At 39.6% G+C, this 27,284-nt stretch overlaps 1 protein-coding gene across 4 annotated transcripts; it reads right to left on the bottom strand.

Moving 5' to 3' along the window:
• Positions 1–486: 486 nt before the first annotated feature.
• Positions 487–26,893, bottom strand: Oseg1 (intraflagellar transport protein Oseg1). Of its 4 annotated transcripts, none has more exons than XM_074095972.1 (23): positions 26,662–26,893; positions 26,364–26,594; positions 24,245–24,455; positions 23,761–23,908; positions 22,656–22,810; positions 22,073–22,270; positions 21,378–21,515; positions 20,348–20,476; positions 19,505–19,669; positions 19,025–19,165; positions 18,501–18,598; positions 15,826–15,979; positions 15,033–15,191; positions 14,218–14,378; positions 12,707–12,835; positions 11,914–12,059; positions 10,892–11,042; positions 9,888–10,088; positions 9,397–9,505; positions 8,980–9,151; positions 6,039–6,217; positions 5,004–5,159; positions 487–4,487 (listed from the first exon to the last, which is right to left on the bottom strand). In XM_074095972.1, the coding sequence occupies exons 1-23, from the start codon at positions 26,721–26,723 to the stop codon at positions 4,338–4,340; spliced, it is 3,543 nt and encodes a 1,180-aa protein (XP_073952073.1). In that variant the 5' UTR covers positions 26,724–26,893; the 3' UTR covers positions 487–4,337. The 4 variants fall into 4 exon arrangements, with proteins under 4 accessions (XP_073952073.1, XP_073952081.1, XP_073952102.1 ...); XM_074095980.1 differs by having other exon boundaries at positions 9,888–10,085; XM_074096001.1 differs by lacking the exons at positions 487–4,487; positions 5,004–5,159; positions 8,980–9,151 and having other exon boundaries at positions 6,126–6,217.
• Positions 26,894–27,284: the final 391 nt, after the last annotated feature.

Below are 27,284 nucleotides of genomic sequence, written 5' to 3'. Positions count from 1 at the left end.
TCTCAAACTCGATTTAAAACACTACTCGATTTAGTCTTCATTTCCTGCAATAAAAAGCTGCAGAACTCCGCAACGGCTGCGGCTGTACAGGCTTCCGCCTCGAGAACACGCTCTGCTTAGTTAGTCTGCTTCCTACCGCACCTAATATACTTAGATAGAGGCTGGGGCATAGGATTTACTGAGTTAACTACCTACAGGTTCCGCCATATTGATAAACTTAATTGGAACAGGTGGTGCAGACAATAAAATGAAAAAGATTCGTGTTTATAATCTACCAGCGAAGGCCATGCGGTTGGGACGTTAAATCATCAACCAGTTTAAAAGAACTCTGACCATACTCCCACTCGCGTGTTATGCCTATCAGTAGGTAGCTACGTAAAAACCTACCTAGTTACCTTTAACCATTCCATTCCGATATTACGTCCTTGGATATAGGGCAGGTGCTGAATGACAGATTGGACAAAGTGAACAAATAAAACGACAAACTGGTTTCCTACATTTATTGATTGTTTTCTTAATGGGACGGTGGTTTTATCACATAGTGTTACATGTAATTTATACTTATAAATATGAACTCTACAATTATATTTGCCGTTTGAGCAGGCGACAAAACTAAAATAAGTAGGTAATAAAAAAACCTTTAGGTCATTGGATGTGTTAAGTACATCTCTCAGATTGCCACACTAAGTGCACGCGTTTAAATATTGCCTGTATCAGAGAGATATATTATTATATCTCCAATAAATACATATAACTACATTTATTTATGTACAAAATGTTAGCAGATGGTAAAGTTTTTTTAGATCATTACATATACGAACTTTAGTTAAATCAAAATTATTTTTCAGTTATACACACGTGACGAGTACCTACGTTAAGCTAATTTCATGAATAAAAGTCTTGAATGTTATTTTCCTGAAACTGAACAAATATTTGACATCATCTTACTTATTTATGAAAAAAAGTATAATTTTAGTAGCGCGAATGATAAACCTAGTTATTAAAAACACATTGCAATACTAAGCTCAGTGTTAATTTGGTATGCTAAACTAATAACTAGGAAGAAGTAAATCTACCTATCTTAGCTACAAGTAAGTACTTACGTAGTAACCTAACTAATGGAAATGGAACCCATAGTCAAAAATTCGAGTTAAATAAAAGCTTTTAAAAATAAGTATTATTCTAATTATGGACACAAAGCTACAAAATATAAATAACGTTTGTTATTATTAGACATATTATTGCATTTATTTGTGGAAATAAAATTAAATAAGGTACAGTCAAGGTCATAAATATCTATACAGCCGTAGTCTCAAACATATGTTTACATCGACCTTATCAGTGGCATAAAGGTGTATAGATATTTTTGACGTATTGTTAACGTACTTATATTAATACCCTTGATTGTACCTATAGAAAAAATAAATTGGTATACTTTTATTTTTTATAGTAATATTTCAAATGACCATTTAGAATTTAAAAAATTGTGGCTTTATCGTACTAGGGATAGGAATAAATAATAAGTCAGGACGGGTAAGTCAGCGCAAATTGCACACAAAAAGAGGCCATACCTACTTTAAACCAAAACGACTTATGATTCAAATACGAATCATTTTCGAGGTTGCAAATAGACGTGTTTGTAGAGATGTGCAAGTTGCAGAAAGTTTCCAAAAAGTTGGGAAAGTTCTTGAAAATTTTAAAGTTTCTTTTGGCACATCACATCACATCAGTAAGTAATTGTTGTGCCAAAGGAAACTTTCCGAAATTGCGGATTTTTCATACAGGAAAATTACGGAAACTTCTCACAATTTTTGCATGGGTATTAGGGTAAATCGCTAGTAACTGGCCATGTTATACTAAAATGATTAAATTTTGAACTTATAATATATCCACATACTAAAAAATAAATAATAATCACGTGTTTTTTTTTAGTACAAAATATCTTAAAAAATTCAGATTACATATCATCTTTAATTATCACACACCGCTGGCGCCGCGCCTGAGCGTTCACCACGAAAAAATTACACTACACGTGATTGTTCTCACTGCACCCCCCTCCCCCCTTGTGATGTTTCGTAATTTTTTCCGGACCCCCTCCACCCCCCTTTCGAACCTCACGTGATTAATGGATAGCCCCCAAGTCCATTGCCATTTTTTATGAGTTCCCTACGAGTATGCAGACTGACCAAATTATCTGTGAATCAGAGCAAAGAATGCTGCACTTTATGCAAACGGCATAAAAACTTTTTCAATTCACAGATAAGTTAGTCAGTCTGTACAGTCGAACCATTTGATTCCTGACCCACTGTAGAACGTTCTCAAAGTAACTATCATAATAAATTCCTTTGTCAACCAATGCAATGTCACTATGACTTTTTCTACGATAAGGTTCCACAGTGGGTCACGATTCAGTTGGGTCGAATGTACCTATCATTAAGGTCCATTGTCTGTCACAATGCCTTGTAAGTGAAATTAGTCTTCGTATAAATGAAATTGAATTTAGGATAAAGCAAGGATAAAGGATTTTTTTGGTCGACATTATGTCATTTGACATAATGCACTTTCTCATTAATTGTCTTCTTTACAGGTTTGTTATGACTTATGAAATAAACCTATCCCAGTCTAAATATCTACGTCCCACTGCAGAGCTCGGGCGTCCTCTCAGGATGAGAGGGCTTGGGCGGTAGTAACGCGTAGAAACGCGGGCCCAGTGCGGGTTAAGAAGTTTACAAACACCATTAAATTTCTTCGCTGATGTGTGCAGATTTCCTCCCGATGTTTTCCTTCACTCATGGTAAATTTCAAATGTAATTTTGCACATAAATTCCGAAAAATTCAGAGATGCGGGCCCGGGCTCGAAGTCACGATCCTCTACTTAAGAGGCCACAGGCCATCTGTAGATCAGACAATCAAAAAATTCGTGAAATTAATAATTTCATCAAAAATTGTAATGTATTTTTCAACTTTGAGTATTTTGATATGTAAATATAAATAGATTTACCTACTACAAAAAATAACGCGTAAGACATGCCCAAAATGACAGTTTACTACAAACTGACATGTGTTAAGCACACGTTCAACGGTTGTCTAGGTCTTATTGCTCATCATGTGTCAATGTTATCGCAATCGCAAGGCTTAGGGCGTTTCTCACACCTTGTTAACATCTGTGACAAATTTCCCTGTTTCACCATCCATTGGTTAAATTTATTTGACGGATAAATGTGATGCCGTTTCTGTTTGTTTTGTTCAAATAGACGGAGACAGCATCACATTTATCCGTCAATTAAAATTAATCAAGAGGTGGTGAAACAGCCCCTTAATGTGTACTTTATTCCTAGGTATAACATAAATATCAAGTAACTTAGCAAAGTGGTGAAACAGGACCTCAAAAGGATATAGCTATAAAACTAACTACTAACTTATAACCGACGTTCTTATAAACATTGAGGCCAGCTTATTCACACAGGGCTATGTGAATATGTTTTATAAAACTTAACTAACTTTTAACTTTTCATGAAACATCTTCATTAAATATTGCCGTTCTAAAAAAACATTAATTTGATGCTACCAGAGCAGTTTAACATTATGCCATATCCTATCCTTAAATTTAGTTTGATAACGGTGGTTTACACGAAAAATAAATAAGTAAGCAAGTTGCGGTCAAACTTTTTGGGGGGTCGGGAAATTAAGGCATACAAAACAATACATGAAACTTGAGCCGTCAATATATATTACAGATTGAGGCTACCACTTTCTTCCTATAATTTTTGACGCTATTTAAATATGGCAACACTTTTCTACAATTTTTTTATTATTTTCTTCTGGGAAACTGTATCCAAACCGCGCTAAAACTATTACTAAGGCTCCGTTGTTTGTCTGTCAGTCAGTCACAGAGATAAAGTTTTAACCGTGATAGAGACAGATGAAAAATTGAAATTATCACAAACAATTTTGGTGAATCCTTATGATGGCAACAGTATTCAATTGTACCCTTCGCGCACGAGTCCGACTCGCACTTGGGCAGTTTTTACAAGCTTAATGACCAACATTCAACTCAAAGTAAAGCTTTCTACAATGGATATACAATCCTTTTTCATCTACTAGAGTCTAGTAACTAGACGGTTTGTTCCACGGCGTACAAAGCATGTCACTTCATTCATAATGTGACGATGAAGAAGTTATGTTGCAACGACAGTACGTTCCTTCAGGTATATTGCAAGTAGAATTTCGCCCACTACCAGTGGTTTTATCGTTTTGAAATTAGAAATAGTTCATTGTTACTTGACGATCTGTATTTCTACAATATTATTCGACGTCTGTAAGACCAGCAGGGTTGTTTAACGCCAAGAGTCCTGCGAGGGACTGCCGGGGGAAGGAGATGAGGGGGAGGAACCGTTAGCCGCGTCGCGCTGCTCGACCGGCTGCCTGCAGAAAGGACAGCATCCCTTTGTCAGCAGATGCACTTCGTAATCTTCCAGGTAGAACAACTGCAACAATATTGATTGAGTAAGTTTCCGTGCTGATTAAATTAGCGTGATTGATTGTGACGACCTACATATTCGATGATAATTTAATAGAATACAATTTCCTACCATCAATCGAATGATGTACTTTTAATGAGTTGGCAAACTGCGATTCCCACATGGATCTAATAGGGTAATACTGAACTGTTACGTCATTTGTTATCTAACTTGATTGACTAACTATTTATTCATTTTACATTACAGTTTTTATTCCTTTGTCTTTCAATATTGTTCATAACAAAATAGTAACAAATAATAATATATTACATTAAGTAATTATAAAAGTATTAACATGTAATTACGATTTGTAAGACGTTAGGTCAACAAGATGCTTATACTGTGAAAAGTTTAATATTGTAGCTCCAATCAAACCATCCATTTGGTTGTAAAACCTGTGTGACAGACGGACACATGAGTGACAGCATTAGGGTTTTATTTGTCACACTTCGCTCCTGCCTGCCTTATAGCTAGTGTACTGACGGAGCCGCAGTGTGAGCAGGCCAGCACGGGCAGCTCGGGCAGCATGTTACGGTACAGCAGCGGCGCGGGCCGACCGCCGCGCAGCGCCAGCACGCTGCCCGGCCGCAGCCGCAGCAGCGCATCCCGCGAACACACAACTACGCCACTTTCCTCCTCCTGACAACATATACATCGAAACGGTTCTCTATCGTTTGCCTGAATTTCATATGCCCGAATGTATCGTTTTCTAGATTTTTCATTTGCCATAAAGTAATTTATTTCTGAAATAGTAATTTCTTCAGAGTAGATATTAAACTAACTTAACCTATTACTTTCTATATGATGACATTTAAAAAATTATGGCAAACGTTGGTATGGCAAGTGAAATTCGGGCAAGTAAAGGTAAACGCATCGAAACTATACCTTGACAAGTTCGTATTTGACACTAGCTGGAACCCTGTCTGCTGTCCTTAGGTTGGGTTCTACTGAGTATCATGCACAAGCTTGTCTAGGTACAGTCAAAAGTGAAAGAAAAACAGAACGTAACGTCGCGAACCGGGATTGTTGAGTCACTTGCTACTGTTCGTAGTTTGGCCGTGTAATATTATTCTGGTTTATTAGTGACAATATTTACTACCATTACATAATCGTAGTAAATATTGTAACCCGGCTAAATTTTAAATAGTGCCGAGTGGCTCAACAATCCCGGTCCGCGTTGGTACAACAAATGCATAAAACGCGTCATTTTATGCGTGACTTTAATATACACCTAGTAGCAGAATATAATTTACACTTCTCATGCCCGTAAAGTTAGTATTTATCGTGGATCTAGGCGACATAAAATTACTTTTTATGCTCTAGTGCATAAAGTAAAATTTTCGTCTAAGACCAAGGTAATCAGGAGTCAACAGCCACAAACAAAAAAGTTTCGATATTATTTTTTTACTATTAGCCCTTGCCTTGAACTCGGGTCGACATAACTTTATGCATTTATTTTATGCAATTGTTATACAATCTACTAATCATTTTGTTCACAAACATATAAAATAAAATCACCTCATCGAATTTGTCGAGGAACGGATCAGATGAATCGAGGTCGTGGTCTATCCTGAGCACTTCGGCGTTCCCTGATTCTTCCTGGGCGGTTTCCGGTAGCGTGGTGCGTTCTATCAACTCGAATGCCTCCACATACGAAATGCCGTCTGCCGGCACGAACTGTACTAGGGGTAGCACCTCTGTGAAATTTATGCATACTTTAGAAAAAATGATTGGACGAATTTAATTTGGCATTTGTGGAAACAAAATTAAAGACTTTGTTATTTAACGTTAAGGTTGGTAGGTTGAGGTAGCGTTTGGTTTTCCGGATAATGGAAACACGAGAGACACGGTGAGATTTAGTTAGTAGAAGCTCACCGCAAAGGTTGGAGATGTGTGTAGTTCGAGGAATTAGTTATTTAATTAGAAACTCTGCTTGCATAGGCCCTAATATAATACTTTCATATGTTTTATGGAACGTCGGACTTGGTAATGTGTCAAATTTACGTATGACAGAAAAGCAGATATAAACTATCCCCGGTGGTATGGCTGGCCCCTGTGACGTTTTAGCTTGCGTGGCATGTATATTCCTCTTAGACTACGTCTATGCGGTTAGCCGCACAGTTTTAGCGTGCCGTTTCTCTTAAAAGTATCGCTTAAGAAAGAAATAGCGCGATCAAGCAGCACGGGTAGGCACATAGTGGGCGTACAGGACCGGGTTAACCGTGTCAGGGCCCCAAGGCAATGCAACTCTTGTAACCCATTTTTGGACGTTTAACCTTTTCGACGCTAACGACCTATATATACGTCTATTACTTCAATATAAAAGCAACCTTCATTCAGTTGTGTTAAGGTTCAATTTTAGTCATTGCAATATAGAAACCTGGCGTATGGGTGATGTCCTTTGTATTTGACGTGGCGGCGAAAAGGTTAAAGCCACGGCTCTTTAATAGTTCAATCAAATCATTCGACAGCATGCCTCGAATTAAATAAATCATCCCTATTGTCATTGAGGATACAAATTGTCCAATAAAATGTTCACTGTATGAAACATTTCCAAATTCTTTCGCCCGCGCGCGGGACCCCTAGTAGCCGATTCGGGGACCCTAAGCAGTTACCTAATCTGCCTAATGGTTAATCCAGCCCTGCGTACGTAGCCTTATATGCATAGCTCGGACAGGTTATCGCAAATACAGTTATGGAAATAGAACAAGATTCAATAGAGTCGTAATACCTGAAATTATTATCTAAAACTGATGTTCTCGTAATGTAACATGTGGCCTTTCTTAGTTGCCTATCTGTCATAGTATTGTCAAATTGGCATCCTGAAACAGTTTTGTGACAATTGAAATTCGTAAATTATTTACTTACGGTTATTTCCAAATATTTTAAATAGCGAACCATTATCATTTCTCAAGTGCAAGTGAGCATGTAATTGCATACTGCAGAATCATGCATTCGAGCATGTGCATTGTTCTAGCCAAGCAAGCATCAAGTGCCATGTAATTATGCAAGGAATAGTGCAATGCATTCGAGCATGCAATGCATTCAAAGCTGCATTCTAGCATGCAAGCAAGCATCAAGCAAGCATGCATTCGAGCATGCAAGCAATATGCATTCAGCATGCAAGCAAGCATGTTAATGCAAGTCAGCAAGCAACATGTATGCAAGGGAAGCAATCATGCACGAGTGCAGCGCGCATGCATCAAAGCTGCATTCAAGCATGTGTAATTTTTCTAGTGCTAGTAGTAAGCATGCATTCGAATGCAAGCAGCATTCAAGCATGCAAGCAAGCATGCATTGCATGCAAGCAAGCATGCATGCTGCGCATGCATAATTTTCATAGTGCTACATGCATTCGAGCATGCTGCATTCTTATTGCAAGCTGCATTCAATTCAAGCATGCAAGCAAGCATGTAATTTTGTAGTGCTAGTAGTAAGCATGCATTCGAGCATTGGCATGTATGCATGCAAGCAATGTCATTGTGCAAGCAATTGCAATGAAAGTGAGCACATGTAATACCTTGCTGCTGTTGCAAGCAAGCATTGCTATGCTGCATTTCATGCAAGTAAGCATAAGCAAGCATGTGGCATGAGTGCTTTTAACACAGTTCAGTCAGCTAGAATACAATTTTGGTCAAATGGCAATTTTTATAAAAAATTATTATTTACTGGACCTCTAATATGACGTATGCATTTCGGTGCAGTAACGGCGTGAAAGCGTTCACTTATAATAGTTATGATGAAATTAGAAACGGTTAATAATTTAAATGGAAATATTTTTACAAACACATGGTCAGTTTTGGGTTACCGTTATAAATTTAATTTAAAAATATAACGAAATAATACTGTATATATTATAATACGACTCGATTAATCTTGTTCTATTACCGTGTTGCGATTGTTTTGCGATGACCTGTACGAGCTATGCTTATTATAGTTGGCGCAGAATGTCGCTGCACGCGGGGTCATAAAGCGTGTTTTGCGTAGTGTTGTGCTTGCGTCGAGCACACGCTATCGATAGAACTAAACTAGTGAGTACCTAATGTATTCGCTTCAAACAAATAGAAAATGATCAAGAAAAAACAGTCACTTTTTACTATTTATTTGTTAATGAGGGTAATTTCGAAACACTGGGTATGTGGAATTATTTAATTACAATAATGTGGGGTAAATACCGAGTTATTATTTATTGCCTTTCATTTCATTCGTTCTTTGAAGTTTGAATAATCAATATCATGGAGGCTTTTTTTCACAACATTAAAACTGTTGTTCTATTTTAATCTTGTAAACATTTACTGATAAACATATCGATACGCGCGTTGTGCTTCACTACGCGTTGCTTTAAGACCCTTAAGCACGAGTGAGCGCGCGATATGCTCCACTAAGCTCGCACTTTTTATTGGCCCGCGTGCAGCGACATTTTGCGCTAACTATAGTGGTGTGGTTGCAGCGTGCATACCGTGAGAGGGCAGCGCGTGCGCCGGCTCGTGCCGGCAGTGGGGGCAGGCGGGCGCGGGCGGCGCGGCCGGGAAGTGCCGCCGGCAGCGCCAGCACAGCGGCGCCGCGTCCCCGCGCTCGCCCTCGCCCGCGCCGCCCGCGCGGCTCTTCAGCACCAGCAGCTCTACGCTCTCCTGCACAAAATGAGACTCCCGCTTGAGTGGATACCGCGCGTATTACGCGGCCCGAATTACCTTTTTTTCCACCCAGATAAACTAAGTTAGATAACTACTCAACTAGGTGGAACATATCTTCTTTCTACTTTTCTTAACCGCCGAGCGAGCGAGCTTGGCGTTTATACGGGACCACGGGACCTAATAAAAAATTTCGACACATATAATACGTAATAAAATTCAGCATGGCGTTACAACATACTTACCTGAAACTTTTGTGGTATTTGCAGGCCTAGAATCTTGTCCAGCATTTGGCGAGCGAGAGAGTGCGCGCTGAGGGCTTTTGCTTGCTTGGCTAAGCACAAGTACAAGCAACTGATATACGTTCAGAAACTTACTGATGAAAAATTAGATGAAAAGCGTCACATGTGTATTGAAGCTAATGAGGGCTAAGAGACGGGCGAAACGTCGCAAGATGGCGTTAGTATCGTGAGGTTTTTCTGACGTTGCGGTCTTGCTTGCAATTGGCTCATTTGGTTATCAGCCAATTTAAAGCAAGACCGTAACGTCAAAAAACCTCACGATACTCACGTCATCTAGCGATATTTTGCCTGTATTTTAGCCTTCATTGAGACAGCACGACAAATACGAACTTTTCCGATAAAATACGACGGAAAAACCATGATGCACTACATCTGTGCCGTCGTATTCCTTTGAAAATCCGTCTTTCTCCAATGGACTCTAATGCAAAGGATACAACAGCGACACGCCGGGGGGCGGCGTGGCGTGCGGCGGTGCGAGTTGCGCCAGCACGAACCGTGCGGCGTTCAACAGAGCGTCCGGCGGCAGCAGCGAGAAAGGCTCGTGCGCGCAACTGTGCACCGAATCGTACGCATGATATACGCGCGCGAGACGCGCGTTCGTGTAATAAGCGCGCATGCACTTCTCGCGCTCCCTGCTGAATAAGCCTGGATTAATTAGGCAGAAGAGCGAAAAAAATATTTTTGACGCTACTTTGAAGCTTTTTCGTCAAACTAATCGTCGTGTTTTCCCAATTCGCTCGAATATAAAAAAGTTAATAAAAAAACAGAGGTTCTGAACCCATTACCAATGTCGCCTTCTAATTATTTTTACTGGAGTAAACAACCATTTTAAGTAACTATTCAAATAAAAAATAAATATGGTTTCTAGTTTAACTACACGGTCATGTGTCCCGACTCAGGCTATACATGCATGCCTACCGGTACTGCACATACAGTCCTCTTGAAGAAATATATATTTTTTAATATTTTGTTGCTTTTAAAGATTCATACTGAGCACACGTTGTCGTAGTTATAAATCACATCAAGTGAAAAGCCGTATTACCTCAACAAATGGTTTATTAAAATATGGTTTACGGACGTTTTGTGGTCATTGTTTGTGTTTAGCGCAGTGTTCCTCAACCTGTGGGTCGCGACCCCTTGGGGGGGTCGCGAAGCCTCTTTAGGGGGGTCGCGAAGCCCTTATTAGTTGCTGGGAAAACTACTTCAGTAAAAAAAAATAAGTTAAAAAAAAATAAAAAAATTATAATATTTGTCACAAAATAAAATACCTACATGAAAAAAAAAGCAACGGGTAGGGGGGTCGCGAAATATTTCTTCATACTAAAGGGGTCGTGTCATGAAAAAGGTTGAAAAACACTGGTTTAGCGAGATAAGTTCTGAGTGTGTTAGTAAATGCTTGTGCAATTATGATGTTGAAGGCGGGTGTTAAGCGAGTCACCTGTCTGAGGCGGCGGCGGTGTCTAGACACTGCATGGCCAACAGGTGGTGCAAGTAACCGGCGTCACTGAAACGCTCCTCGGCCACCGCGTTGCCGACCAGGATCGAGAACACGCGTTGCGCTGTGCCAGTCTCGCCCGCCATGTGGTAAGCTGGCGATTCAATAGTTATTGTTAGAAAACAGGCCAAGTTGAGCCGGATTCGCAACAATATCACACTAAGAGCAAAGGCAAGGAGCGCGCGCCTGGGGGCCGTACAAACTATGCCAAAATAATAATAATGCGCTATAAAAGACCGTATCTATAAAAATCCAGTGTCAGCAGAGCCCTACTTCTCAGAAAAATTTATGCAGTGTGGGGTAAATTTGAAATGTATGGTTTGGCCCACTTTAATTTTAAATTTAATTATTTTTTCTTATAGTGGTAAAAAAAAATCTAGACTAATAATATAAATTTCATCTGTCTACCTATTTATTACGGTTTTCAAGAACAAATGGACGGACAACGTAGCGATGTAAATATAGTTTCGTTTGTCACCTTTCGAATACGAAATTCTAAAAATGCCGTTATTGATACTTACATTCAAGTAGCACATAAACATTTCATGACCAACGCTAAAAAAATACAATCTGAAGCGTTCTCAACAAGATTTGCGCCTTGCCATCTTAAGTATACATTTTTTTGTGATCTTACGACATCGCGAGCGTTGTTGTTCATTATAGCATTAAAGCCTTTGTTGAACAGTGGAAGTCTAACGGCTGACGGTGTGTACCTTAGAGCCCCGCAGACCGCAGACTTCCTATCGTCCGATAGTTGAATTTTGTTGGGTTGCAGTGCGCGCACATAGTTTACCGACAGTTTAGTTTGAAGGCAATCGGGAGTCTATCAAACTTTCGAGTATTCATCGGCCGACACAGAATCGTTATAGTGTGCGCATATGCATACATCTTTGTACTGATTAAGAGCCCAACTTAACTATCGGCCGATAGAATGTCTGCGGTCGGCGGGGGCTGTTATAGTTCACCTTTCTGCGCCTCGACGAACTTGTTCTCGCGGGCCATGCGGTGCGCGTGCGGCAAGTACGCGTCGCGGCGGCACTCGGCGTGGTCGCGGGCGAGGGCGAACGCGCGCGCCCACTCGCCCGCCGCCACTGCCAGCTGCGTCACTTTCCTGCGCCGACGCCGAAAACAGTGTCGCTGTTTAAAGCCCAATTTACACCGCGACCGGAGCGGACTCATTGAAGACATAGTTTAACTTACATCGACCAACTTGTACTTTCATGCAGCCGATTTTTGTACAGTCAAGTGCAAAAATAAGTATCTATTCGAACCACTTTAAAATATGTTACTACAGCCTTATTGTTTCGGAATAAGAGTCAGTGGTACATATTTTTGGAACTTCGCATAAGTTCATATTTTTACACTTGACTGTACGTCAAACTAAGTCGTTAATGAGTCCGCTTCGCTCGCGGTGGAAAACGGGCTTTTCTTTTACTAAGCTAGGTCGTCCATTAATCAAATGGTGTTTTTACCAACTTTTTAACCCCTCTTCCCCCTGGGCTCTGTTTCTGAGCTTACAAGTCTAATAATGTTAGTCTCGTAAATTGAATGGGAAAACGAAATAAAACACTAGTATTACACTAAGATACTTCGAGAAACTTGGCTCTGATGAATTGTGGTAAGGTTTAAGACAACCCCCATCCCTTACCTAAAATCAAGTGTATTTTTTAGTACAAAGTATACAGGTAAAAAAAATGACCGTCATTTTTTTTCGACAAGGATTATTTTATAAATATATAGTGTACACCATTTGTGCACCTGTAATCGCCTAGCCTTTGGTAGACGTCGGCCGCGGTGGCGGGCTCCCCGGCGGCAACTAGCGCCTCCGCCACGTAACGCAGAGACTCGCTCGATCCCTTGTCCAGCTTGCGCGCCAACTCTATCAGCCTGCGAATGCAAAATATGGGTGCGGTTAAAAGTACGGCCTATAATACCGTATTTTCCTATTTTTTATATGTTTTATAAATTAAAACTCCACAATGCCTGTTATCGAATAAAGAAACAATTTTTAAGCTACCTTTACAAATAACAAAGTTTAGTTATAAAGGTTTGAAAATCAAGATTAGAAAGAAAAATACATACTTGCATGTAATGTCACACGCAAGTAGCGTCATACTTTAACATACATCACGAATATAAGGACGACATTTCCTTGGATGTTTGAGAAAGAGTAGATCGTACAAGAGCATAAAACGAGCCATTTTACCCAAGACGTTCATATAGCCACCCGAGCCGGTACGGCGAGGGTGGATAAACACGTCGAGGGGAAAATGGGTTTAATGGTCAAGCTTTACACTGCTTTTCACTTCAATTGCGAGGAAATGAAATAGCAACAGAGGAAAAAATTGTTCACTTACTATGTATCTTTTATTTTTCATGACTATATAATTATATTAATTATATTTTTTTAGTTTTATTGGTTAATTTCGATTGATTTTAATTTATTTTTAGGGTTCCGTAGTCAACTAGGAACCCTTATAGTTTCGCCATCTCTGTCAGTCTGTCTGCCTGTCCGCAGCTAAGCGCAGAGACCGTTAGTACTAGAAAGCTGTAATTTGGCATGATTATACATATCAGACACGCCGACAAAGTGACAGGATAAAAAAAATTTTTTAGGGTACCTATAGACATAAAGTGGGGGTGTTTTTTTTGTCGACTAACCCTATAGTGTGGGGTATAGTTGGATAGGTCTATTGGTGTTTGCTAAGACGGTTTTTCTGTTTAGTGATGTTTGCGAAATATTCAACTTTAGTGGAAATTTTCATTAAAATCGAGCGTGCCCCCCCCCCCCTCTAAAATCAGATCTATTGTCAAGAAGACAATAATATCTAAGGCGTAATATAAAGTTAATGATTATATCATGGACAGGGATATTTTGAAAATAATTCCGATCCGCGTCCCTTCAAATAGCGAACCTACTGTTTTAAAAATAAATTATTAAAAGTTGTGTTAAATACTTGCGGTGTATAGATATCATTTAATAATATTGTAAATCTGTTAAAAGGAGGTTATTCCGAACCGGTGGTAGATTTCTTTTGACATTCATAAGTGCTTGTAATAGCCTAAATTGAAAAAAGATATTTTGACTTTGACTTTAATATAAACAGCTTGGTGGAAAAATTTGAAAAAATCAGGATGGTAGTAACATACATCAAATTTACAAGGAAAATTAAAACGGCTAAGATTTTCGTAATGGCTACGGAACCCTATCATGGGCGTGTCCGATACGCTCTTGGCCGGTATTTATGTTTATTATTATTTGTTGTTACATGTCGCGGCGGCCGCTCTCGGCCATCAGCTGCGCGGCGCGGCGCACGTCGCCGGCCGCGAGATACATTTCCGCGGCGGCTCGCGGCTCGTTCACGTGGCGCGCCCACTCGGCCCGGCGCCGCGCCAGCGCCGCCAAGCCTTCGCCCGGCCCCACGAACTCCTGCCAACGAAGTCACCTCAGTCGTCAGACAAAGCTATGCACCATCAGCCAAATATGTCGTCTCGTCTACCACCATAAAGTTGATAATCTAAATCTAAAACAATAACGCCACAGACAACAACATATAAACAGAGGTGTCTGTCAACTTGAAAGTTCAACATATTCATTTGATAGTAACTTGTTTAAAAATTTATAGACCACTTATTTGGCTGATGGTACATACAATCAGAAGTGGATGAGCGGTTAATAATCTACACACGACTTTACTCAAAAGCGTGCATTGGATTGGTGCGTGGATTTGATTCCAGGGAAGGTATCTGGTAGTTAAGCCGCAGCAGCGCACCACCAGATTATACTGATACTACTCGAATGAGGGTTTTCAAGGAGGCGAAATATCGCTAGATGGCGTTAGTGTCGTGAGGTCCGTATGACTTTAACGTTTGCTCGTGATTGGTTAAATAACTAAATGAGCCAGCCAATCGCAAACCAACGTCAAACGGACCTCACGATACTAACGCCATCTAGCGATATTTCGCCTCTGTGGAAACCCTCATTGTCAAATTCAGACGAACGACATTCACCTAACAATGCTCTACGCATTCATGATCAACATGACAATGTCTCGTTGAAATGTAATTTCCTCTTGTTTGTTACCTGCGCCTTATTGAACATCCGCAAGTCCACATAGAGCGACAGGGCGCGGTCGTCGCGGCCGGCGCCGCGGAACGCGCGCGCGGCGTCTGCGTGCCGCCCGCGATACGCCAGCACCTCGCCCGCGATCACGGCACGCTTCTCGCCCGCTTCGAAACGCTCCTGCAAAATACCCACATTTATTTACAAGATTTTATTTAGTTTCACCTGACCCGTTGTCTGTCTGTCTGTTTGTCTGTAATCAAATCTTGCAAGTTAAATTTGACCAACTTCCAGTAGTCAGATTGACTTGAAATTTGGAATACTTGTGTAAATCGCGTGATAATACAATAATCTAGTAGAGACATCCTGGTAATCCAGCCAGGATCGTCTCCGCAGGACGGAACTCTTCAACGGTTAATAGCATCGACTTGAAATTTGGTATGCAAATGTAGTTTGGATGACAATGCAAGTACAGTCAGCAAAAAAAGCTTGTTTTAAAAATGAAAGCGGGCCTGTGAATTTGATATTAACTTTAGCTTGATACCTCCACGCACTCCTGAAGAAGCATCTTGACAGACGGACAGACGGATGACAGACAAACAGAGGAACAACAAAATGGTCCTATAAGGGTTCCGTTTTTGCCAACTGAGGTACGAAACACCAATAATTAAAATAATTAATGGAAACGCAAACGGAAGTATCGTTCCAAAAACTACCATAGAAACTTTTCAGTAAAATGTTATTAATTACTATGTGGACCAAATGTCGAGGTAGTTTTAAGTTTTACGCACTAGCTAGTGGAACTAAGTCCTACCTGCAGATGGTCGATGAGCGAGAGAAACACGAGATTCTCTCCGCGCTGGAAGGCTTTGCGGGCCACCTCGAAGGAGAGCTCTTCTAGCGCGGCCTCCCCGAGGCGCTCCCAATCCAGAGCCGTTACGCCGAGGCAGGCTACCGCGTACGCCTCACTACAACACATAAGCCAGGACTTAGGCTGCGTTCCCACCAGAAATGTGCGAGGATGTGTTGCGAGAAATGTGTTTTTCATGAACCAATAGAAACGCTTCATTTACCTCGCCCGCACAACACCGCTCTGGTGGAAACCGCTGAGCTATTGGTTCATGAAAAACACATTCCTCGAAATATCGCTAGATGGCGTTAGCATGGTGAGGTCCGCTTGACCTTACAGTCCTTCTTGTGAGTCATTTAGTTAATTAACCAATTACAAACGTGGCCTACATGTCAAAGTTGTCTAACGGGCTCACGCTACAGGCGCCAACTAGCCTGTCTCAGAAACCCACATCGGACGTAACCAACATACTACAAGACCCTAGCCAAGTGCAATAAAACGGGTCGGACATTGAACGCGTTTTCGTGCTAATTGTACCCGTGTTAAAACGTAAACGATCCTGACTTTCCAAGTTTAACGGGAAATGTGAATTAGCCATGCGTACAGTCACCAGCATTAATATCTGCCACAGCGGAGCGTGCCAAAATATCTGACACGTCCCTCCGGCCCTAGAAATAGAGTCGTGTCAGATATTTATGCACGATTGTTGTGTCAGATATTGGTGCTGGTGACTGTACGTGTAGTTCCGACAACCGCTTTCAGTCCTGTCGTACTGAAATGTTTGATTCGTTCAATGCATTATCATCGAAACACTGCCTGCTTGACGGAGGTAAACGTATTTAGAGTGCGCACTATTCACACGATTGCAATCATGTTTACATACGACCTTAAATTTATATGTCAAAGTGGGCTAGTTTCTCCTATATAGCTGTATAGTTTGTTTGTGTGCGTCTTGCTTATCTTGAGGCTAGAATTTTCCAAAGGTACGAACAGTTATAGCTCCCAGGGGGCGTAATCTCTCGCGTAGTAAATTAATTATTATCGAAAAGAATAAACGCTATCTAAATGAAGCATTTACACTTGTAACGTCAAAATGTTCAGATAAGTCGAAATTTAATAGGAAGTCAACTTGAAACTGAAAAAAATGATTTGACAATTCCAGTTTCAAAATTTGCTTATCAATTAAAAGTCGCCAATGCTATGCATTCGAAAATGGAATTCTTATACTGGAATTTCCTTTGGCCGGCCACAGACCTATCGATTCTGTTTTGTTTTACTCAGAATAGAACAGAAAAGAATAGAAATCAGAAGGCTGAACGGTATGTGTGGTGATGATGAACTACAGAACCGGTAAGTCTGTGCCGGCCTTAACGTAGGAGCGGTTCATACAAAATTAAAGAGTATTTCAACGGGCCATATTCAAAGAAAAACTGTTATTCAACACAAAATTCCAAACCACAATTCTAATAAAAACCCGTTTAATCTTATCCCGCATAACCAATAGTAGATTGTACAACAAGAGCATAAAACGAGCCATTTTACCCAAGACGTTCATATAGCCACCCAAGCCGGTACGGCGAGGGTGGATAGACACGTCGAGGGGAAAATGGATTTAATGCTCGAGTTTTACACTTTGCTTTTCACTTTGATGGCGAGGAAATGAAATAGCAACAGTGAAAACAATTGTTCACTCACTACGTAAATTTTATTTTTCATGCATTACTATATAATTAGTTTTTTTTTAGTTTTAGTAATTTATTTTGATTGATTTTTAGTTTTATATAAATAAAAAAATGTAAAAAAAATATAAAGAAATTTCTTTGTTCGTGGCTGTTGACACCTAATCACCTTGATCTTAGACGAAGATTTTATATTATGCACTAGTACATAAAAAGTCATTTTATGTCGCCTAGATCCAGCATAAACACCAACTTTACGAGCATGAGAAGTGAAAATACATTTTATATGAGGGTTTCATGACAGGCGAAATATCGAGATAGCGTTTGTATCGAAAACGAGTCATTTTGCCCAAGACGTTCATATAGCCACCCGAGCTGGTACGGCGAGGGTGGATAGACACGTCGAGGGGAAAATAGGTTGAATGCTCGAGTTTTACACTCTGCTTTTCACTTAGATTGCGAGGAAATTAAATAGCAACAGCGGAAACAATTGTTTACTTTCTATGTACCTTTTATTTTTATGAATTATTATATAATTATATTTTTTTAGTTTTATTGATTTATTTTGATTGATTCGATTGATTTTTAGTTTTATATAAAATAAAAATTATTAAAAAATATATATAGAAACTTTTTTCTTTGTGGATGTTGTCACCTGATTACCTTGGTCTTAAATGAAGATTTCACTTTATGCACTAGAGCATAAAAAGTCATTTTATGTCGCCTAGATCCAGCGTAAACACGAACTATTTTTTGCACCTAGCCGCGATGTATTATTGTTAGTGACCCCCACTAAAATTTCAGACTGCGACCGCGCCTGACCATACCACACATAATCTACAGAGATATCGCGTTTCGAAACTCATTTAAATTATGCCAATTAATTGGGCGTTAAATAGAGCTTTCTAAAGATAAATAATATTAAGGTTTATATTTACTAAATAATAAAACCGGTTTTACTTGAACATTTTCTGCTGCACATATTGGTGTACTGCGTGTGATAGCGGCACGTTGATGGTTTGCATCGTATTAGACTGGAGACAGAAAACTCTGCCACCCTGAAACAACACAATATGTTCTTGCAAAGCTGAAAATTAATGTATTATTTGAAATCTGACGAACCGTTTTATTCTGCGACTGTATAAACCGAAAAACGTAAAACATCATTTAAATTCTAAAAACTATATTATATTTGTATTTTTAATGAAAATAGTTCATTTTTTCACATGAAATGAAATTAATTATCTAGCTGAGCCATCTCTAAAAAAGTGGGTACCTACTTGATTTGGAATAACAATGGAGCCACGAATAATTTGCAAAAGCGTATACGACGAAGCTTACGAACCCAATTTTAGTTTCGGTACTAGGTAGTTTCAGAAATTTTCCCTCCAAAACTCCAATTTATAGGTAATACCGAAACTCACGGAAACCGAATGTTCGTTCGAACACTAACCGCCGCCATATTAGTAAGTTTAAAGGTACACCTGAAAGCCGACGACGGAGCCGAGCAGCGGCTGCGTGGCGGGCGGGAAGTGAGCTGCTTTGATGGCGAGCCGCCCGCCCCCGGAAACTGCCGCCAGCTCGTCGCACCATGAGTTCCACGACACCGACGAAACACTCTCCTCCTGTACACAACATCCTCTATAGCACATTTGTAAACGTGGCGGCATACAAGCACAGAATAACTTCAACGCCAGAAAGGGCTAATTTGTGAACATAGATGAAACCAAGGTCAGTAATCACGGTAATCACATTGACTCATTTACTTACCTTGGGCTTCATGACAAGAAAATGTGTACGCGCAATGACTCATTTACCGACCACGGGTTTCATGACAAGCACATTAAGGTCGAGGGTTTTATTAGGGGGGTTGCAACCAAGGTAGCCTGCATGTTACGACACTGTTTACGAGCAAGTGTAATGAAAAAAATAAACTATCTGTGGTAATGTGCGATGGCACTGACCGTGTACAGCAGTTCCCCGGTGGGCAGGCTGTACACGCGGCAGACGGACGCGTCGTCGACGACGGCGAGGCGCGCGCGCGACGCGCTCACGTCCAAGCACCGTACACTGGCCGGAGTGGCCAGCACCAATCGACAGCTGCCGCCGCTCGGCTCCACCAGCCATATCTGAAAAAAAAAACGAGTATTTATAGCTAAAATCAAATAATTTGTGGGATTTTCATATAACTTCTGTTGTGCCGTGCCGTTGAAAATACTGTAGGAGACAGAGTTACTATTTCGAAAATACAAATTTGGAATTGAAATAAAGAATACAAAAAGATTCCAAAAAAACAATCTTAATAGAGTTACTATTTCCCACTTCCTGTTTTTTCTAGTTTCAGGGAGTTTGAGCTTATTATGTCATCATCATTCATCAGAAAACGCACATCAGATTAAACAATTTTTACTGAGACGGCACGTAGATATCTCTACCCAATAGGTTTAGAGAGATGCTTTTATTTACTCATAAGAACAATATAGTTCACTTAATACCTACTTTTGCGAGGCTTTTGATTTCACATCTTCGAAAATACAGGTTTTGAAGGTTTTCGTTTTACTTGAGTACTGGATATTACGTCTGTGGCAAATTTCAGCTCTGTGGAAGTTCTGATAGTTCATTTTTGATGATTCTTAATCAGTCAGTCAGTATCAAATGTGCGTAACTTTGTACCCCTAAACGAATGAATATCTTTGTGGTATCTTTATATCCGGGTACTTATGTACCTACTTACCTATTATTGTAATAAAATAAAAACCTTTTCTCTGTAAGTAATCATTATTTGTGTAAAGCGTGATAAGACTTACTTGGCCATTTAACAATCCTAGCAGTAACACTTCTTCGAAATACAGGGTTGTCACTTTGACGTAACGTATAGGTGATGGCACCGTCCACGATTTTGGTATCTGGCGTCCAATTATAGACAGTTTAGTATCCTGTAAACATAAATGAAGCAATATGAGCATAAACTCAACTCAACAGGCAAAGAAAACATCATCGTTGACATGCTCCCTTCTTAAAATTCATCGTACACACACCATACAATCTACTCTAACATAGGCGCGAGTAATAGTAGATTATTGTCGTGGCATGGAAGTAGGCAATTGCTGGCTGAGTATGAGTATTTAACGGACGAGCTTGCAACGATACGAAGCCAGCATGTTATATGTTATTTAATTTTATTCTAATAATATGTTTTCCTGCCTTTTTTCACTTAATTTAAACTGCAGGTGTATTTTTCCACCGAAAACACCACAAGCTGTTTCAAACCAAATAAAAAAAGTCCGCAATTCTAACAAAATAACTGACGACCTTGTTTTGACGACCAGCTGGCCTAGTGGTTAGAGAACCTGACTACGAAGCTTGAGGTCCCGGTTCGATTCCCGTGTCGGGGCAGATATTTGTATGAAAATACGAATGTTTGTTCTCGGGTCTTGGGTGTTTAATATGTATTTAAGTATGTATCTATATCTATATAATTATATTTATCCGTTGCTTAGTACCCATAACACAAGCTTTGCTAAGCTTACTTTGGGACTAGGTCAATTGGTGTGAATTGTCCCGTGATATTTATTTATTTATTTAACTGATACCGGTCATTTGAGTTGGCTGTATACGACTTGTGCCAACATTTCCATTGCCCTTTTAACTTTTTAAAAAGTTTGCGACTCGACAATAATGAAATTTGTATGCGACATTTTGTACGTCGAGCTAGCGAGCCTGCAATCTTTTTTAACTTTTTAATATATGTGAAGAATAATGTCAACTTTCACGGACATATTTGAGAAAAATATGCGAACAGGCGTTTATGAATATGTATAAAAATATAGCCGGTACCTGGCAAAGGAGCAAAGCGTCGCTAGTAGCGACAAGCAGCGAGCATTCCGTTTTCTGCGGCAACTTCTCTTTCACGCGATACAGCATCCCTTCCACGTCGCCTTGCTCGTACACCACCACACGTTCTGGCAGTTGCACCTACACATATGCAACCCAATATTAGGCATTAGGCTATGGTCTCCGACTTATGCTTATACTCGTATTTGTATTGTATTGTATGCTATACGCAACGTCTGACGCCAGCGTCAACGTTCCCAAACGTCTGAACGCAACACACAACGTCTGCGGTCAATACCTACGTCCGACGGAATCTCGCCATTTTGTATATTACGTACGACTTGACGTTGTAATGATTCGAAACAACGAGAGACGCGACGCATTGAGTTTGAATGCCGCGTACGACGTGAAAACGCCAACGAGAGAAGAAAGAGGAAAAAAGAACGCAGAAAGAGGCCACAACCTGTAGTGAGCATTGCTACGCAGCATATGACGTGAACGTGACACTGTAAGCGGCCGATGTCGTTTATTTATAGGAGAGCATAGCCTAACTACTATAGTACTACTCCATTCTCCGATTTTGAATTCCACAGAATTTTGTCAGCTTCTTCTAGAATTAGCACTCAAAAGCACGAAGTCTGCATGAGCGCACATTGCTTATTCATGTTTTACAAAAGATTTGAATATGCCGATCTTACCGCCAACCGATGCTTGTAGATGGCGATTTTCTGTACTCGGTCGTGGCACTTGATGCGAACTTTGCTTCCGGTGGTGAGGTGCTGGACGATCACGTCAGTCATGTGTTCGCGGTAAGCGTAACGCTCGCGGTACAGCCCGTGCACTGTGCTAAATACAACCTGGTAGCACCAGAGAGTCCCGTCCTGGCACCCCACTGCCTGGCAAATTAATATTTATGACGCTTTTATATTTCGCTGTGGTCATTCTAGGGCAAGTCGTGGACTTCATATGAATTTAAAAAAAAACTTCAAGTTCCTTTAAAAGAGTCAAAATAAACATTGCTGATACAATCGCCAATCAAAAATAAGCCAAAAACCGTCTATAAGACATGGTAACAGACATAATTCTTTGTCAAGCTCAAAGCCCCATTTAGACCATTCAAGAACTTGAATGCAAATTGCATTACATTGCAGATTATTGAGGAACATTGAATTCAGTTGATCAAACAAATACCGCAATGTAGTGAAACTTGCATGCAAGTTCTAGCATAGTCTAAATGGGGCCTTATAAATGAAAAAAATAGTCAAATACCGTAATACATACAATAGTTCCTAAGGATGGTGAAGGCACTATCGCCCACACCCACTCCTGTGGGGTATTAAGTATGGGCACTCCCTCTGAGGTCAGCACTGCCCAGCCCCCAATGCCACCAACTAATATTAATTCACCAAGCATTGACACTGACAATGCAGCTATTCCTGTAAACAAATGGCTTATATAGTATTATCAACACATTAATACTGTGTGCTCTTAGTATTATATTAAGTCATTCCATTCCATAGCATGTGGAAAAGATACTTGAGGCTGTCTATTTTTTTACAAATAATAAATCGAGAAACATATCTCGATAAATATTTTATAAATCGTATTCTGTATTTATTTTATTTTAATATAATTTAATGAATTTATTACATAAAAACGAAGCAATGATCTTTCACTTTGAAGTGAGCTATGACGTAGACGGTCCAAGTTGTACTTTATTCTGTGAAGATAAGAATTCTTCACAATTTACTCGTGGATTAGGTCGATTTGGACCCCCAATCAGACATATGACGCTTGACTCTGACAAGAGACAGTAGCAGTAAGAGTCATCCTTGAGGGTCATTCTTGACAGTTTACTGCTTCACCACAGATAAAAGTAAAATATGTACATATGTGGCTCAACACATATACAGATCAAATTTATGAAATTGCATTGGTGTGGCAGAACCAGATTAAACTATGACGTCATCACTCATCAACCAAAATAATATTATAATTAAATTTAAAAATAAAGTTTATATAAAAAATATCGAAATTAGTTTATTAATAATTCACTTTTCTATACAATTTTTTAAAAAAACATTGATATTTTTAGTCAATCCCAATTAGAGTTGCAACGGAGTCCCATTTTATCAGAGGTTAACAAATACTACAAACATTTTTTAGCTTTGTTACCTTATAGGTGAATTCCTTAGGTTTTGTACCAGGGTCACTAGGTAAACAGTGTAACAAGCAATGATAAAATATAAAGTAAATTTAGTTATTTGCTCAGTTAACCTGTTGAGATATAATAATTATTTTTGCTGATATTCAGCATTTGCAGAGGCAGAGTGATATTTCACTACTACTTTAATGACCACCATTTACTTGTATCAGGTTAAAATACCTATAGATCTTTCCTTGAGTATTTGCTGGCCCTGCACATTGTAGAAGGACAGTGTTTCATTCCAGTCAGACACAAGTAGATAAGTTTTTGTAAAACTGACAGCCCACACAGCAGCATCCCTTGTCACTCTTTGTATTTCATCACCCGCCTAGAAAAATGCACATAAAACATAAGCAATTTGCATAACGCATGATGTCTTACAATAGTAAATTGTACAACAAGAGCATAAAACAAGCCATTTACCAAAGACATTCATATAGCAGATAGACATGTTGAGGGTAAAATGGGTTTAATCTGCTTTTCACTTCAATTGAGAGGAAATTAAATAGCAACAGTGTAAACAATTGTTCACTTACTCTGTATCATTTTATGCTCTTGTTGTACAATCTACTATTGAACATCTAACTGACGGACTAATCATATATTTTTCAGAATCTAGCCTATTAGAAAAACATAAAAAAAAATAGCTATGTATATATCTTACTTTGTCTCTTATAGAAACAGCGCCAATAGCTAATCCTACAGCCAAATACTGTCCATTGGGTGACCAAGCACAACTTGTTATGCGTCCTGACACACGGTACTTCTGAACTGCCTTCACATCCGCCGACCAAAATGCAAAGTCTGAAACTGCGCATGAGGCCAAGTGGAATGTAACTGGACTATACGCTAAGCATTGAATTGCTTCGCCATGCCTGTATTACACAAAGGTGAAGTGTTAATTAAGCAATTTAATGTAATAAAACAGCAGAGTAATAAATATTCTTGACCATGATTTCGATCTATCTATCTAATACCTTTAAGGCCACATGGACGGAAGGGTGGTACGGAATTGCAGTGACGCATCGTATGCGCACCGTCCTATCGCATGCTCTCCACACCGCTGCTTAAAATACGGAATCGCAGTGACGTGCTGTAAATTTCAGGACTTTACCGAACAAAAGTCGTGACGTTTACGGCACGTCACTGCGATTCTGCACTGTTTGTGTATTTTAAGCAGCGGTGTCGAAAGCATGCAAACAAACGGTGCCCATACGATGCGTCACTGCGATTCCGTATCGTCACCGTTTTTTAAGCAATGGTATGGCCGCTTCTTTGAATGAGCAATTCTTGTATATATATTTTGGGGATCTCGGAAACAGCTCCAACGTTTTTTATAAAATTTGGTATGTAGAGGTTTTCGGAGATCAATAATCAATCTAGCTTGGTCTTATCTCTGGAAAAACGCTTCTTAACAAGTGTTAGCCCGAGCAAAGCTCGTTCACCCAGGTACTATAATATAAAGAGGTAAACTTTGATAGTTTGTAAATATAGGTATCCCGGTTTCATTTCACAACTTTTCAGTTCCCAACTGTTTAAAATTTCTGAAACTGTAAATATTTCAGGATTTTTTTAAAACTAACCTTACCTAATCTAAAGGTTTCTACACAATGGCCCTGAAATAAATCCTGAAATATTTACAGTTTTAGAGTTTATTAAATGAAAAGTTGCGAAATGGAACAGGTTGCCAAACATTACATTGCAAAAAGGCAGTACCCGAGGTGTCCCAAATATCATTCATTACAATATTATCAGAGATAGTCTAGTCTCTGAGATGAACCAAACCAGCCAAATATGAACTTAGTAGGTAAAAGTATCTCTTGTAGTTTTTTTTTTAAATTCACATGCAAACAAACACTGATCAGCTAAAATAATTAAATTTTAGAAAATTAAATGTGGCAAATCTTGCAAACTATGCTACTTTTACTGTGGTCATGTTAGGCTGAGTCGGTGCATTTTAGACTGATTTGGAATGTACCTATGTGCAATCTCTCCCTATATTCAAATGCATGTCAACACCGCTTAAAACATTTTTAAAGGGACCAGTATGTTATTATAACCAGTGTTGCTATAAGCAGTTTTGACTATATTTCTGGAATTGAAATATAGTATGAATTTTAAATTAAAAAAAAAACAATAACAAAAGTTATCAACTGCCCACTTGCTTTTGGTAACTAGAGTTAAACCTGGGCCAATCAACTTTTTTACCCACACTAATCTGTCCGCGACATTTTTCAAATAATTGCAGATTTTTGTAGTAAACAAGTTTTTTCTGGAATTTAATAGATAGTGTACATGAATATATGTAATCCTACATAAGTTCAAACTATTAAACCATGAAATATCTTGTCGGAAGTATGATTTTTTGGTAATGCGAGAGACAATTATGGTAACGCAGGAGATGCCCAAAGTGTCGGTAAAATAGTTGATTGGCCCACCTGTCAACGATCTTATTTTGTTATATTAATAGAGTTCAACTCAAAATTTGAAACAAGGGAGTGGTTAGGCTCCTATGCTATCTTAATTCAACTACTTATTACCCTGGCAATGCAGTTCTCATGGGGCATACAATTATTTCGATATTTTCCACAAACAAGTTGGGTGTTAAAATATTGTGCAATCAAGGCACTACTGTCGTCAAGCTTATTGACCATGCCTATTGTAGCCCTATGAAACTGCAAACTAATATTAGACTTTAGGCAGCAGGCCAGTATATTACAATGAAAACCACACGACTGTGTAACTACACTCCGTGGAAACTACGTCTTGCAAATACAACTCACGAATATTTCAGCACTCCTTCCATTTTTGAGGTCCAAATAATAACATTTTTGTCGGCGCTGCCGCTGGCGAACTTCTTGCCGTCGCCACAGTAAGCCACAGCGTGCACGGCGCCCTTGTGGGCCTGTAGTAATTGAACGAGCGAGCCATCGCGCGGGTCGTACACCATCACCTTTTCTCCCGCACCAATCACTAGCTGCGTGCCATCCGGACTGTAGCATATTGTGTGGACACTGCAATCAACTCACACTTAACATCGACTTGCTAAACGACGAATACTAAAAATAAATTAATTCCTACCATGAGAATTCTATTTTATCCGCTTCATGGATTTTATTTACCCATTTCGGAACAGTTCTCATTTTTTAATAATTGATAATATTCTCTTGCCCAATCATCACAACACCATTGGACCTGCTAAGCTACTTCATAAATTTGAAGGAAAATAAAAATTGATAACATTCTGCTCAAAGTTTCAGTAATAATTTGGTTGCCAACGGATTCTCCTGAAAATGTAAACAAAGCGCACGCATCTCGCACGTCACTCATCGTTTTTTTTTTATTCACCCTTCGTGAGAAAGGCAGAGGAGTTTAAATACATACAACCTTACACAACAATTCAACAATCTTAAGCCCGTTCCACACTTAGCCCGCGGATCGCGCGCAATGGCTGCGAAGGGGCGCGAACGCAGTGTAGAGCCGTTTCGCATATTCTTCGCGGTTTCGCGCTTTGTTCCCCAATTTTGTTCGGTTTTTTGTCCCGCGTCAAAAGGAGCGCGAAGCGCGAACGCGACGCGAACGTGCATATGACTCCACACTCGCAGTCCGCGACCGTGTGTATGGACCTGCACCGTCGTTGTGAAATTGGTGAAAAATCGATTACGATGGATACTTGTCATCCACCACCTTCGTTTTCTCCACCG

The sequence above is a fragment of the Choristoneura fumiferana genome, chromosome Z (assembly GCF_025370935.1).
Source record: "Choristoneura fumiferana chromosome Z, NRCan_CFum_1, whole genome shotgun sequence".
Taxonomy (NCBI): Eukaryota; Metazoa; Arthropoda; class Insecta; order Lepidoptera; family Tortricidae; genus Choristoneura; species Choristoneura fumiferana.
The sequence above is the reverse complement of the archived record's forward strand: the minus strand, read 5'-3'. Positions and strand labels throughout refer to the sequence as shown.

Excerpts from the sequence above, each read along its gene's own strand:
- Oseg1 (XM_074095972.1), bottom strand. The coding sequence starts at position 26,723 with ATGAGAACTGTTCCGAAATGGGTAAATAAAATCCATGAAGCGGATAAA. Across the intron at positions 10,089-10,891 it reads ACCGCCGCCGCCTCAGACAG|CAGGGAGCGCGAGAAGTGCA; the intron begins GTGACTCGCTTA and ends AGGCTTATTCAG. Across the intron at positions 9,152-9,396 it reads AAATACCACAAAAGTTTCAG|GAGAGCGTAGAGCTGCTGGT; the intron begins GTAAGTATGTTG and ends CATTTTGTGCAG.